This window comes from Salmo trutta, chromosome 2 (assembly GCF_901001165.1).
Source record: "Salmo trutta chromosome 2, fSalTru1.1, whole genome shotgun sequence".
Taxonomy (NCBI): Eukaryota; Metazoa; Chordata; class Actinopteri; order Salmoniformes; family Salmonidae; genus Salmo; species Salmo trutta.
Genome location: NC_042958.1, coordinates 38,353,211 through 38,368,335, shown reverse-complemented (window position 1 = coordinate 38,368,335; position 15,125 = coordinate 38,353,211). Strand labels below are relative to the sequence as shown.

The 15,125-nt window shown below is 43.2% G+C and overlaps 1 protein-coding gene across 2 annotated transcripts in view; it reads right to left on the bottom strand.

Annotated features, from left to right (window-relative positions):
• Positions 1-10,509: 10,509 nt before the first annotated feature.
• The window catches only part of LOC115154990 (transcriptional activator GLI3), a 186,725-nt gene continuing 182,109 nt past the window's right edge, over positions 10,510-15,125 (bottom strand). For both annotated transcript variants that reach the window (XM_029701758.1, XM_029701765.1), the window contains exon 15: positions 10,510-14,795. In XM_029701758.1, the coding sequence (XP_029557618.1) occupies positions 12,358-14,795 (2,438 nt within the window). In that variant the 3' untranslated portion in view covers positions 10,510-12,357. The remainder of the gene's footprint in view (positions 14,796-15,125) is intronic.

Below are 15,125 nucleotides of genomic sequence, written 5' to 3'. Positions count from 1 at the left end.
ATAAGTATCAAAGGCTTTTATTGACAATTACATGAAGTTGATGCAAATAAACAATATTTGCAGGGTTGACCCTTCTTTTTCAAGACCTCTGCAATCCGCCCTGGCATGCTGTCAATTAACTTCTGGGCCACATCCTGACTGATGGCAGCCCATTCTTGCATGCTTGGGGTTTGTCAAAATTTGTGGGTTTTTGTTTGTCCACCCGCCTCTTGAGGATTGACCACATGTTCTCAATGGGATTAAGGTCTGGGGAGTTTCCTGGCCATGGACCCAAAATAGCGATGTTTTGTTCCCCGAGCCACTTAGTTATCACTTTTGCCTTATGGCAAGGTGCTCCATTATGCTGGAAAAGGCATTGTTCTTCACCAAACTGTGCATGGATGGTTGGGAGAAGTTGCTCTCGGGGGATGTGTTGGTACCGTTCTTTATTCATGGCTGTGTTCTTAGGCAAAATTGTGAGCCCACTCCCTTGGCTGAGAAGCAACCCCACACATGAATGGTCTCAGGATGCTTTACTGTTGGCATGACACAGGACTGATGGTAGCGCTCACCTTGTCTTCTTCGGACAAGCTTTTTTCCGGATGCCCCAAACAATTGGAAAGGGGATTCAGAGAAAATGACTTTACCCCAGTCCTCAGCAGTCCAATCCCTGTACCCTTTGCAGAATATCAGTCTGTCCCTGATGTTTTTCCTGGAGAGAAGTGGCTTCTTTGCTGCCCTTCTTGACACCAGGCCATCCTCAAAGTCTTCGCCTGACTGTGCGTGCAGATGCGCTCACACCTGCCTGCTGCTATTCCTGAGCAAGCTCTGTACTGGTGGTGCCCCGATCCCGCAGCTGAATCAACTTTAGGAGACGGTCCTGGCGCTTGCTGGACTTTCTTGGGCGCCCTGAAGCCTTCTTCACCACAATTGAACCGCTCTCCTTGAAGTTCTTGATGATCCGGTAAATGATTGATTTAGGTGCAATCTTACTGGCAGCAATATCCTTGCCTGTGAAGCCCTTTTTGTGCAAAGCAATGATGACGGCACGTGTTTCCTTGCAGGTAACCATGATTGACAGAGGAAGAACAATGATTCCAAGCACCACCCTCCTTTTGAAGCTTCTAGTCTGTTATTCGAACTCAATCAGCATGACAGAGTGATCTCCAGCCATGTCCTCGTCAACACTCACCTGTGTTAACGAGAGAATCACTGACATGATGTCAGCTGGTCCTTTTGTGGCAGGGCTGAAATGCAGTGGAAATGTTTTTGGCCGATTCAGTTCATTTGCATGGCAAAGAGGGACTTTGCAATTCATCTGATCACTCTTCATAACATTCTGGAGTATATGCAAATTGCCATCATACAAACTGAGGCAGCAAACGTTGTCATTCTCAAAACTTTTGGCCACGACTGTACAGTGCTTTCAGAAAGTATTCAGACCTCTTGACTTTTTCCACATTTTGTTACGTTAGTCTTATTCTAAAATACCCCATAATGACAAAGCAAAAAGTGTTTTCGAAATTGTTGTACATTTACAAAAAATCGAATTTTAAATATCACATTTGTATAAGTATTCAGACCCTTTACTCAGTACTTTGTTGAAGCACCTTTGGCAGCGATTACAGCCTCGAGTCTTCTTGGGTTTGACGCTACAAGCTTGGCACACCTGTATTTTGGGAGTTTCTCCCATTCTTCTCTGCAGATCCTCTAAAGCGCTGTCAGATTGCATCACTGCAAAGCTATTTTCAGGTCTCTCCCGAAATGTTCGATTGGGTTCAAGTCTGGATTCTGGCTGGGCCACTCAAGGACATTCAGAGATTTGTCTCGAAGCCACTCCTGTGTTGTCTTGGCTGTGTGCTTAGGGTCGTTGTCCTGTCGGAAGGTAAACCTTCGCCCCAGTCTGAGAACCTGCTCCAGAGCGCTCAGGACTTCATCAAGGATCTCTCTGTACTTTGCTCCGTTCATCTTTCCCTCGATTCTGACTAGTCTCCCAGTCACTGCCGCTGAAAAACATGCCCACAGCATGATGCTGCAACAACCATGCTTCACCATAGGGATGTTTCCTCCATCAGAACAGAGAATCTTCTTTCTCATGGTCTACGAGTCCTTTAGGTGCCTTTTTGGTAAACTCCAAGCGGGCTGTGAGTTACTGAGGAGTGGCTTCCGTCTGGCCACTACCATAAAGGCCTGATTGGTGGAGTGCTGCAGAGATGGTTGTCCTTCTGGAAGGTTCTCCCATCTCCACAGAGGAATTCAGGAGCTCTGTCAGAGTGACCATTGTGTTTGGTCACCTACCTGACCAAAACCCTTCTCCCCCGATGGCGCAGTTTGGCCTAGTGGCCAGCTCTAGGAAGAGTCTTGGTGGTTCCTCTATGTTCTTGGGTATCTTCAATGCTGCAGACATTTTTGGGTACCTTTCCCCAGATCTGTGTCTCAATCAATTTAATTTATACCAATTAAGTTGTAGAAACATCTGAAGGATAATTGATGAAACAGGATGCACCTGAGCTCAATTTCAAGTCTCACACAGCAAAGGGTCAGAATACTTATGTAAATAAGATATTTCAATTTTTTTATTTTGAATACATTTGCAAAAAAATCTAAACCTGTTTTCGCTTTGTCATTATGGGGTATAGTGTGAGGATTTTTTTTTTTTGAATCCGTTTTACAATAAGGCTGTAACGTAACAAAATGTGGAAAAGGGGAAGGGGTCAGAATACTTTCCAAATGCACTGTATCAAGCCACTGCCACACTGTCTATAGGCACGATCCATTTTCCTGAATGGGGTGGTGTACCTAATAAACTGGCCAGTGAGTGTATATTCTGTTACCATCGTCTTTCCTCATTTTAAAGATTTATGTTTGATTCGTTTGTTTTTTCATGGAGGAAAAAATGTGATTTACGCAAAGAATTGAGTTTCAGCTGATGTAAAAATAGCACCTTCAGTGTACCACAACTTTTAGTAATAAAATATTTCATATTCAATAATATTGTACTTGAGAAGTGTATTTTCTCCCATATCCATTTCCTGTATTGAGCATTGCGTTGTAATTATTGATGTTAGTGATGCTGTGGCTAAGGAAAATCGATAACTGGATAGAGGGCTTGTATGCAAGACTAGTTGAGTTTCTCTTAAGGTTTGGATGCTGACTGAGGAAGAGGAGACTTGTGAAAAGATTAACTCAGATTGACAGGTATCCCCATTTCTCTCTCCATTTAGCATTGAAGTTCTTGCCCTGTGAGAGCAGGGCCCTGACAGGCTGGCCCCTGACACACCCCTACCATTTCAGTCAGACAGTCTGAGGAAAACTAGAGCTAGAGTCAAAAGGGGATAGAAATGTCTCTGAAGGGAACTGTTCTTATCTGAAACATTTGCAGCCTGGGAGCTTCAAAGTCAAAGAGCCCATCTCACGTGTCCAGTTGGAACGATTTAGCTCCTCTTTATTTTCTGAAGTCTTCTGATGCTACGTAGTAGGTACCCTTTTGAGAGTCCTCCATTTCATCTCGGTGATTGCCGTGTTCAGTCACTGTGGCTTCTAAAAGGCAGAGAACATTTAGGAAGTCTTACAACAGTCCAGGGGAAAGGTGAAATAAAAATGAAGCCTAGCTCTACTTATGTCAAGGGCACCTAAAGGACTTGAAATGGGTGCAAATGGGTTGCCATGTTAAAGGATTGGGTAAATTATGGGCATTGTGAAATGGCGAGGAGGTCAATCAGAGAGTCTCACAAGGGGACAGATGATCCATTACCTGTGATCTCTGGAGCCACAGAGAATCTTCAGAGGGAAAACCTTTGGTTAAAATACAATAATTTCAGTGTATTAGAGAAGATTAGGGACTATTCCATATCACAGAATGGCTTAAAAATCCTTCTTTAACCTGTCCCCTCCCCTTCATCTACACTGATTGAAGTGACACCAATAAGGGACCATACTGTAGCTTTCACCTGGTCAGTCTATGTCATGGAAAGAGCAGGTGTTTCAAATGTTTTGTACACTCAGTATAGGTCAACCTCACTGACTGGGGCCTACCATATGGGTGTCATCCCAGATTTTAGAAAATAAAATACTTATAATTAATGTGTGTGTTACCCATTATGACAACCTGAACCTCCTTGCCATCCAAGTGAGAGGATAAACCCACAAGTACACCACAGGGCATATCTGCATAAGTAAAATTAGATTACTAGATGTTACACTTCATTTTATGTAGCTAAATACTGTGTATCTTGAGGCGTATTTACTTGTAATTAATGTGTACTTATCAGTGGATGCTCCTCAGAGGAGGAAGGAGAGGACCATCCTCAGTGAATTTCATAAAATGTTTAACTATAAAACATTTAAAAATGTATCCATTTTAGATAAAACTACACTAAATATAATTGCGTCAAATAACTGATTAAAACACTTTCGCAAAAGTCTACAGTAGCCTCAACAGCACTCTGTACGGTAGCACCGTGGTGTAGCTGGAGGACAGCTAGCTTCCGTCCTCCTCTGGGTACATTGACTTCAATACAAAACCTAGGAGGCACATGGTTCTCACCCCCTTACATAATAATTATGACAACTTCCCGGAGGACATCCTCCAGCCTATCAGAGCTCTTGCAGCATGAACTGACATGTTGTCCACCCAATCAAAGAATCAGATAATTATTCTAGTACTGAAGGCATAAGCTACAGCTAGCTAGCACTGCAGTGCATAAAATGTGGTGGGTAGTTGACTCAAAGAGAAAGACAATAGTTTAACAGTTTGGAACAAATTAATTTCTTCAAAAATGAAGGAGAAGCATTTTTTTTCATTTTCAGTTTCACTTACTTAGCTAGCAAATGCAGCTAGCTAGTTTAGCCTACTGGAGCACCCTGCTCAAACAGAGGGTTGCTGTGTTAGCTAGCTGGCTATGACTTTCCAACACAACACTGGTATTCTTCCAAGTCAAGGTAAGCTTTTGGTATTACTAATTTATTGCCACCGGGGCCCGTCGGTGTAACTGCTTACGGACTGTACACTGTAACGTTACTGCATGATTGTAGCGGGTTTACTAACGCGTTAGTTCCATTAGCTATGCTGACTATGACGTTACCTTAGATAATATGGTGACAACGATGTAGGCTCTGTGTAGCGGTTTAGCTTGGAAATGTTTTTTGCCTGTTCACATACAGCTGATGTGTTGTGCATTGAAGTCCACAAGCGAAGGGAACAGGTGAGAGAAGGAGAGCGCATGGATGCGAAAAGGAATACAACGTGGCTGCCATGAAAGTGAACTGTGTTTATGCATGATCAGGGGTGTATTCATTTAGCCGATTCTGTTGAAAACGTTTCTTAATACGGAAGCAAACGGAAAAAATGGGTACAAACCCCTACATTTGTCCAATAGAAACTCTAATTTGCAACTGTTGGACTTACACCCTTATATCAGATAGATGCCAGCAAGAGTGTGCAAGGCGGTATTGAATGTCACTGTCTGTCCGTTTGTCACTGTCTGTCACCTCAAATTTGTCGCTCGACCTGTGCACACCTATGTTGTAATCTTTCATTCATAGGCTAGATTATAGCAACCTCATGATGGGTATAGGGAAAATTGGAGTATCATGTAATAGCCTAAACCTATCGCTGTTATATTGAACTGGGTGAATGGAATATGAATGAGAGTCATCTGATATGCTGTAATAGAAATAAGGCCATGCTCATGAAAAACAAAATTGTCCTCCCTCATCTTAAACGGCACTGACCGCCACTGGTACTTATATATTTTAGTACATTACCGATCCTAACAACCTGGCCCTTATGTTAAAGCTTCCGGAAGCAGCATCCAAGTGTGAGGATAAACAAACTAGTACACCACAGAGTACATGTAATATCTGTACAATGCAATTACAAGGTGTTACACAGGACTTAACTAGTTAAAATGAAGTGTATCTTGTGGGGTACTTACTTGTAATTAATATATACTTACCTATCCTGACAACATGGCCCTAACTTTAAATCTTCTAGAAGCACCATCCAAGTGATAAAATAAACATATTAGTACACCACAGAGCACATTCAATATCTGCATAAGTACGTAATTACTAGGCGTTATTAAGGATTTCGCTAGTTAAAAGTCCTGTGTATCTTGAGGTGTACTTACTTGAAACTATTGTGTACCTACAAAGTACATTACCCATTCTGACAATCTAACGTCAGCTTCTGAAAGCGTCATCCAAGTGAGAAAGTGAACACACTAATACACCATAGAGTACATATCAGTAATATCATCATAAGTACAAGGTTGCCGCTAGTTACACAGGATTTAGGATTTAAAGTGTAGTTTTATAGTTAACTATGAGCAATTTCTATATAATTACTTATTACTCATTATAAACTGGGTGGTTCGAGCCCTGAATGCTGATTGGCTGACCGCCGTGGTACGACAAAACATTTATTTTTACTGCACTAATTACGTTGGTAACTATTTTATAATAGCAATAAGGCACTACAGGGGTTTGTGGTATATTGGCTATATACCACACCTCCTCAGGCCTTATTGCTTAATTACCAAGTGAAAATACCTACAAACAAAACATGAGCTTCTACCTTAGTCAACTTTAATGCAAAACGTACATTTCTTAGATTCATAATTAGATTATTTAGGTTAAACAAAGATATAGGCCTACTAAATACCATAAAAATAACTATTCTAGTGGTGACTCAAATATGTAGCCTAAATAGTATGGTGAATAACCTAGATCAGTGGTTCTCAATCCTAGTCCTGGGGAACCAAAGGGGTGTACATTTTTGTTTTTTCCTTAGTGCTACACACCTGATTCAAACCGTCAACTTATCAGGCTTTGATTATTTGAATCCGGTGTGTAGTGCTAGGACAAAAACTAAAATGTGCACCCCTTTGGGTCCCTAGGACCAGGATTAAGAACTTTCAGGTGTAAAAATATGCTTAACAAGTCACATAATAAATTGCATGGACTCATTCTGTGTGCAATAATAGTGTTTAACATGATTTTTTATGGACTACCTCATCTCTGTACCCCACACATACAATTATAAGGTCCCTCAGTCGAGCAGTGAATTTCAAACACATTCAACCACAAAGACCAGGGGAGGTTTTCCAATGCCTCTCAAAGAAGGGCACCGATTGGTAGATGAGTAAATAAAAATAGACATTGAATACCTCTTTGAGCATGGTTAAGTTATTAATTACACTTTGGATGTTGGTATCAATACAGCCAGTCACTGCCAAGACACAGGCGTACTTCTTAACTCAGTTGCCGGAGAGGAAGAAAACCATAGTTTTTTGGGGGAGAAAAAAGAAACAGAATAGAGCAAAGTAAAAACAAAATCCTCGAGGAAAACCTGGTTCAGTCTGCTTTCCAACCAACAATGGGGGACAAATTCACTTTTCAGCAGGACAATAACCTAAAACACAAGGCTAAATATACACTGGAGTTGCTTACCAAGACGACTATTCCTGAGTGGCCTAGTTACAGTTTTGACTTAAATTGGCTTGAAAGTCTATGGCAAGACTTGAAAATAGCTGTCTAGCAATGATCAACAACCAAATTGACTGAGCTTGAAGAATTTTTTAAAGAATAATGTGCAATTCAGGTGTGCAAAGCTCTTAGAGACTTACCCAGAAAGGTAATTCTAACATGTATTGACTCAGGGGTAATGAATACTTATGTAAATTAGATATTACTGTATTTCATTTAAATATATTTGCAACATTTTCTTAAGATGTTTTCATGTCTTTAGAAAACATCTAATCTGTTGCGCAGATGGACAGATCTTGACACGATGCCTTTATCCTGGGATACTTAAATAATTGTACCAATCCATCCCATCCGAAAGGGAGAATGTTCCTCAACAGTGAAACCCTTGCAAGGTTACATGATGGATTAAGAGATTGTCTTGTGACCATTTTAAGTGCATTTATAAACCATTATTCAACCAAGCTTAATAGGCTTACAATTTGGCAAGCACAAATGACTAGCTCACAATTTTAATCATAACTGTTTATTAATGTGTAAAAAAAAATGGTTAAAGTAATTGACCTACTATCAAATGCTCAAATACATGATTTAACAATTTAAAGTATTTATTTATGTGAACCTATTTTTGCCATTGGGCCTAGACATCTGACTCCAGATCTTCATTACAGAGTTGTGTCAGTGAGGTGGTCGGTTTTCAATTGGCTAACACTTCGCGTGGTTTGTGCAGGCTGAAATATGGTGCGTTGGGATGCTATCGGAAACTTTAACATTTGTAACAAGCATGACAACAAACATTCGTTGTTACAACCCTGTAAATGCAGACTGCAATGTTATTGCAGTGTAACAATAAATTATTACAATAATTACAATACGTGTTAGTGTAATTACATATGTAATTACCAATGACATACACTACACACTATAGTGAAGACATAAAAACTACGAAATAACACATATGGAATCATGTAGTGACCCAAAAAATAAATATATATTTTATGTTTCAGATTCTTCAAATAGCCACACTTTGCCTTGATGACAGCTTTGCACACTCTTGGCATTCTCTCAACCAGCTTCATGAGGTAGTCACCTGGAATTCATTTCAATTAACAGATGTGTAAATTTGTTGAATTTCTTTCCTTCTTAATGCGTTTTAGCCAATCAGTTGTGTTGTGACAAGGTAGGGGTGGTATACAGAAGATAGCCCTATTTGGTAAAAGACCAAGTCCATATTATGGCAAGAACAGAGAATCGACAGTCCATCATTACTTTAAGACATGAAAGTCAGTCAATACGGAACATTTCAAGAACTTTGAAAGTTTTTTCAAGTGCAGTCGCAAAAACCATCAAGCACGATGATGAAACTGGCTCCCAAGAGGACTGCCACAGGAAGGGAAGTTACCTCTGCTGCAGAGGATACATTCATTAGAGTTACCAGCCTCAGAAATTGCAGCCCAAATAAATGCTTCACAGAGTTCAAGTAACAAATACATCTCAACATCAACTGTTCAGAGGAGACTGTGTGAATCAGGCCTTCATGGTCGAATTGCTGCAAAGAAACCATTACTAAAGGACACCAATAATAAGAAGAGACTTGCTTGGGCCAAGAAACACGAGCAATTGACAGTAGACCAGTGGAAATTTGTCGTTTGGTCTGGAGTCCAAATTGGAGATTTTTGGTTCCAACCGAAAAGCAGCCAACAAGTGCTCAGCATATGTGGGAACTCCTTCAAGATGGTTGGAAAAGCATTCCAGGTGAAGCTGGTTGAGAGAATGCTAAGAGTGTGCAAAGCTGTCATAAAGGCAAAGGGTGGCTATTTGAAGAATCTCAAATATAAAAAAAAGTAATCTTTTTTGGTTATTACATGATTCCATAGTTTTGATGTCTTCACTATTATTCTACAATGTAGAAAATAGTAAAAATAAAGAAAACCCTTGAATGAGTAGGCATTCTAAAACGTTTCACCGGTAGTGTATATACACTAAATAGGGGGCGCTGTGTTGAAGCCACTGTGCCTCCATCTTGGCACTCCCCCGCCATTGTAAAACACATTTTGGAAGCTATAGAAATGAATTTATTAATGACTATATTCATTTTTGACACTTTTTTTGTATTACAGACACCTTAATGAATACTTAAAAATTATATTATGTCATGAATACAGTACTTTTACATTTTATTATGCGAGCTAAAAATGAAAAATAATATCTTAAAACATTGTCCATAAAGTCAAATCAAATGTAGATGATTAATGTTACTGTCCCCACTACAAAAATACATACACAATCCAGGGTTTATATACGTCACTGGTAATTACAATGTAAAAAGGACTCCTTAAAATGAAGTGTTACCCACAATATTTCTACATTTTGTTATATATACACGCATTTAAAAGCCAATTGAGGAGAAGATATGACAATATTTTTGGACAAACCTGAAGGTAATACATCTATTTTTATGTTTGTGAATAGGCACTGACTTGTGGTCTGAAGTGCATGACTGTTGGTGTGGAATTTAAATGCAATTCTTACTGATGATCAGAAGGGGGCAACAAAAGCACAGACTACTCGATTATCCATAATTCAATGTGTAAGATTTGAGGCTACATGGAGGTTGGTACAGATAATCAGTGAGGTCCAACAGAAGTTGCATTTCCTTTTTAATGTGTGTGTAATGTATCCTCTTTAAAATAAAATAGATTTTGACCCAATATGTTGGAACAAGATTTGATTTGAGAGTACAGAAGCTCTCAATCTGATAGCCTGAGGTTTAGACAGAGATTGTTTAGTGATTTAATCCCATTACAAGGACAGTGACTTTATTAGTAATGCTTAATAATGCAGTAATTCTTACTAATGTAGTTTGTCTTATGCAGAAATGGCAGTGACGTTCGCAGTCAATGGATCATTCTCTCGTTTACTTGTTTGTCGTGGTGGGTTGATGACTTTAAATCCAACAAACCTATGGAAGATCGGTTCACATCCATCTGAGTCTGTGCTTCATTGTATCCAAACCAGCACACATGCAAGACAGAAGACTTGAAATATAATTTCCTTTTTTTATTAAAACCATACAAACATTTGTGGTCAGTTATAAAAGAGCAAAGTGGCTCTTCACCACGCCAAATCTGCCTGGTCTGGGAATCCCTGCTTTAAGAGTCATTTCTTTATTGACCCCTCTGCCTCATCCTCATATCTGAGCTAAACCTACAGAAAGAGTAATGTATTTACAGGTATAAAAAAAGGCAATAGTAAAAATAAAAAAAATGATTAAAAAAGATTAACAAAATTAAAGTTAATGCATTTCACACATTTCAATCTTTTTGATAATCCGTTTTTAAATATAAATGTTTGTGAATTTTACAAGTCTCACAAGACACTTAACATGTGTATCTTTTCAGAATTAACAATGGAAGATTGGCAGTGATCTTTTTATTTTCCGACAGGCAGGTTTTATTAAGGCACATACCTCATGGGCATTCCCTCTGGTCCTTTCACGAGGGAATGAGTTCTTACCTCTTCCAAAACAAAACATCGATGCACAGCTACAAAAAGACAAAAAGTACCAAAAAACATCAAAACAATTCTGTACCTCATTATTTTGCCACTGAAGATTAAGGAAACTATTTAAAATACTGTACACTGTCATGTGGGATTGCAAGGTGATACCAACACTGTTGAAAGGGTCACTGCACTCCATAGTGGCAGGACATATTGTATTGTACTCTTTTGGAGAATAGAATATGGATGATCCACTATAAATGTCTATCAGACAAAAAAAGGATCACATTTCTAAAATAGACGAATACAATGGTGGATAAAAAAACAGAACACAAATGGTACCCTTTTTTTAAATCAGTGAACCATGTGCTACGCTTAGAATTAATGGATGATCTGTTGCATAAAGAATATGTCCCATACTGTCCGTAAATGCTTGTTTTCTACAGAAAGCACCTCAAAACAAAAATCGGATTTTCACAAAGAAAATATGAAAAAAACACATTGTTATATATACACACCTGTGAGTACCATAACAGACATTGTAAATCAAGCCATTGGCGTATGAACTAAAGGGCTACATTTTGATGCTTGTGAATTCAAAGACTTTGAAGTGTGGTCCTTTAAACGTGGACACAACACAATATTATTGTAATACTCTGTCAAACACACCCACTTGGTAAGACTTGGTAGAAGCACTGAAACACTAACATTTACATATTCGCAAAAGTAACATACTAACAAAATTAGAATCTTTCTATAACAAGTAAATATAGAAAGATGACAACCAAGGGGCCTTTTCAGCTAATATTTGACCTTTGACCCTCTTATGACCTGATGATATAAGGATTTATATGAGGCAATTGTTGGACCATAATGGTAAATGGTACATCCAATAGGATTAGATACTTAGCACGTGGGCTAGCCTACGTACTTATGAAGACAGTGTTTATGTTTGACCTTGAATACAACATGCATTTATACCAACAGTGTACAGCAAAAAAAACAGCGACGATACACAGAATAATGTTTCAAAGGGACAAGACCAGAGATGCCATCAGAGGCCTCACTTGCTCACCATCATATGGTAATACAAAGGGAAGGGCTTCCAAAAATAGCCTTCATTACAGAAATTGAATATACCTATATATAATTTTTGATACATTCCCCGCCTCAGAAGAGAGGGCATGACACTTTTACAAAATAAATCTGTTTGGCAACAAATCTGTTTCGGGAAACACTTTAGGTAAGTATAATAAACTGTGATAATTTGTCGCTTTGTCATAAGTGTTGCCATCTTTTTTCCTCTTTCAGTTCTTTACATGCATCAGGTTTTTCCTCTATTTCCTTTTAGACAGGGGAGGGAGGGATAGAGTGAAGGAAGGACGGACTTAGTTACTGCATGATGGCCAGGAACTTGCTCTCCTCGGCGAGGGTGGTGAGGAAGGAGCTCATGTCCCCGATGGCCATGTTGCTGAGGTTGGAAGGCACCATGCCCGCGGTGCTGTGGAAGGTGGCGGAGGCCCGGGGAGTGGTGAGGCGGGACGAGGTCCGGGACAGGCCTTGGAAGATGGAGGGGCTGATCACCCCCGATACCAGACTACCCTGGTCGTAGCCCAGCCCCACATTATCCAGCATGGCGCCGAAGTCCAGCACCACCACATCATCTAGCACGTTGGCTGAGCCTCCCACGCCACTGTCCACCGTACTGGTCACCTGGTCGGCACCCGGAGATAGTAGACAGGCCGGGACCGAGGAGTCTACGCCTAGACCCACCTGCTCGGTCATGGTTTCCAGCAGACACTGCTCCTCCAGGGGAGGGAAGGACGAGGCCTTGGTCTCCACCGGGTCAAAGCACACAGCCTGGTCGCTGAAGTCCTGGTCCAGGTAGCCCTGGTCAGGAACCTCCAGCTTCAGCCCGGACACCTGTTGGGCCAGGGAGCAGTGGTTGCCTTGGTTGCTTAGACTCTGCTGCTGCTGGGAAATGTTCTGATGGGTAAGGTTGACATGGCTACCGTTGGTGGTGCTCGGTTGGAGATTCAGGTATTGCTGTGGTCTGGCCGGGTGCCTGCTGTTGGCCTGCTGTAGGCGGGGGGCGGCGGCGGCCAGGAGTTGGCCGTGGAGTGCCGGGGAGAGGCTGGAGAGGCTGTCCATGGAGGCCCGGCTGAGGAGCAGGTTTTCTCCGATCTGCCTGGAGGTTCTGTGGTTCTGGGTCTGGTTATGATACTTCTGCTGGCCGTAGCCCTGGGGCAGAGGCCCCAGGGTGATCTGGGAGAAGTCAGGGCGGCCAAAGCTGTGTGTGGGGTTGTGGTCGTTCCCTCTCATTTCCATGCAGGAGTGGGTGGTCTCCTCTAACTTTATCCCGCCATTGACTCTGCATGGAGGCTGATGTTGGGACTGGGCTGGCTGGGCACAGCGTTGGTTCTGGAACTCTCTGGCGAATGGTTGTTGCGGCTGCACCACCATGTTCCCAAACCTCCCTAATGGCGAACCGGCAGCCAGACCTTGGTGCTGCTCTGTGGCGGTCCATCGACTACACCTCTGCTGGGACTGGGCCTGTCTCTGTGGAGACCTCTCAGCGCTCCCTGAGCTCACCTCATTCCACTGGATGGGCATGCAGTCTTTACTAGGGCTCTCTCTCTCCAGTCCCTGCCGCTGTTGGTGCTGCTGGGGGCTGTGGAAGCACTGGTTCAGCCCTGGGCCCTGGTCCTGTAACTCCCCCCCAGGGAGATGGCCATTGTCCCCAGCCACATGGTTCTCCAGGTGGTTGTTGTAGGAGCCTGCCTTGTCCTGTGAGCGGAGGTACTGCACCATGTCGTCAGGCAGCATGTCCTCATCCCCCAGCAGCAGGGATCCCTCTTCCTCCATGGCCAGGGCCTCCAGGGCCGTGTTCTCCATGATGCTGGGGGGGCAGGGCGAGGAGAGCAGGCCCCCTCTCTGTAGGTTCACCTCGGAGCGTGTGTAGTTCTGCAGACTGAAGCTGCGGCCCTTCGCCGTGGGGTGCTGGAGGCCTGATAGAGGGGGCAGAGGGTGTATGTTGTTGAGGCTGCTGAAGCACTGGACCTGGGGCAGCCCAAAGAACTCCGGTGCTTGCTGAGGGTGGGTCCGCACGGGGTCGCTGGCCCTCCGGTCCGGGCCGTTCCCTGGGCCCTCGCCGGGGTAGAAGCCCCTCCGCCAGTAGTCTCGGTAGCCACCGTGGCCCCCGTACCTGTTGGTGGTGCTGCCGTCGCTGCAGCGGCGCGACCTGACCAGCTGGGGCATCGCATAGTTGCCTCCAGCGCCATCCTGGACCTCGCCCATCATGGCCATGCGGGTCTTCAGACTCATGCACTCCATGTTGGGCAGCGGTGTTGGGGGTGGGCCGCCCGTGGCAGCAGCGTACTTGGCCTTCAGGTAGTAGTGCTGCGCAGGCGTGAGGTTGAGCATCCCCTTGGTCCCTCCCCCAACACCCGCCCACCCTCCACCCACAAACACCCCTCCTCCTCCACCACCTCCCCCGCACTGGCTGGCCTCGCTGGAGCGGCGTGAGGCGTCGGTAGAGATGGGGTCGTAGGAGTCGGTGGAGCTGAGGTTGTGGTGGCGGTAGTGGTGACTAGGGGTGTTGGCTGCCTCGCTCTGGGACAACTGGCTGGAGCGCCGCGACGAGAAGCACGGCGAGATACCCGAGGAGCGCCGGCTGCTGCTCAGGTATGCCGAGCTGGTGGCGCTGCCACAGCTATCCCGCCGGTCCACGCGCTCAATGCTGTGGAGCAAGCTGAGCACCGTAAGTTCTGTGCTGCCCAGCTCGGGACGAGGGGGAGGCTTCGGCTGGGATAACCTGCCCAGGTATGGATCTGATGAGGGCGAGAGAGAGGGAGGGGGAGAGAGGGGAGACAGAAAAGAGGAGAAGAAGGAGGGGTAGTGGAGGTGTGTGAGGGGGGAGAAAGAAAAAAGAGGGCGAGAGAGAAAGCGGGGATAGAGAGAAAGATGAGCACAATATAAGTGAAGAGATCCCTCAGACAGATGCAACCTTCTCACAAATACAGCTGGCACAGTTTGGCCATGAAATTCTATTACATGCTTTAATCACTGATATGATATATGGCGTGATACGATATGGGTTTCAAAATGATTTCCAGCGGAACAGAGAATTTAAAGAATTTTTACGCCCGTGTATTCAAGTC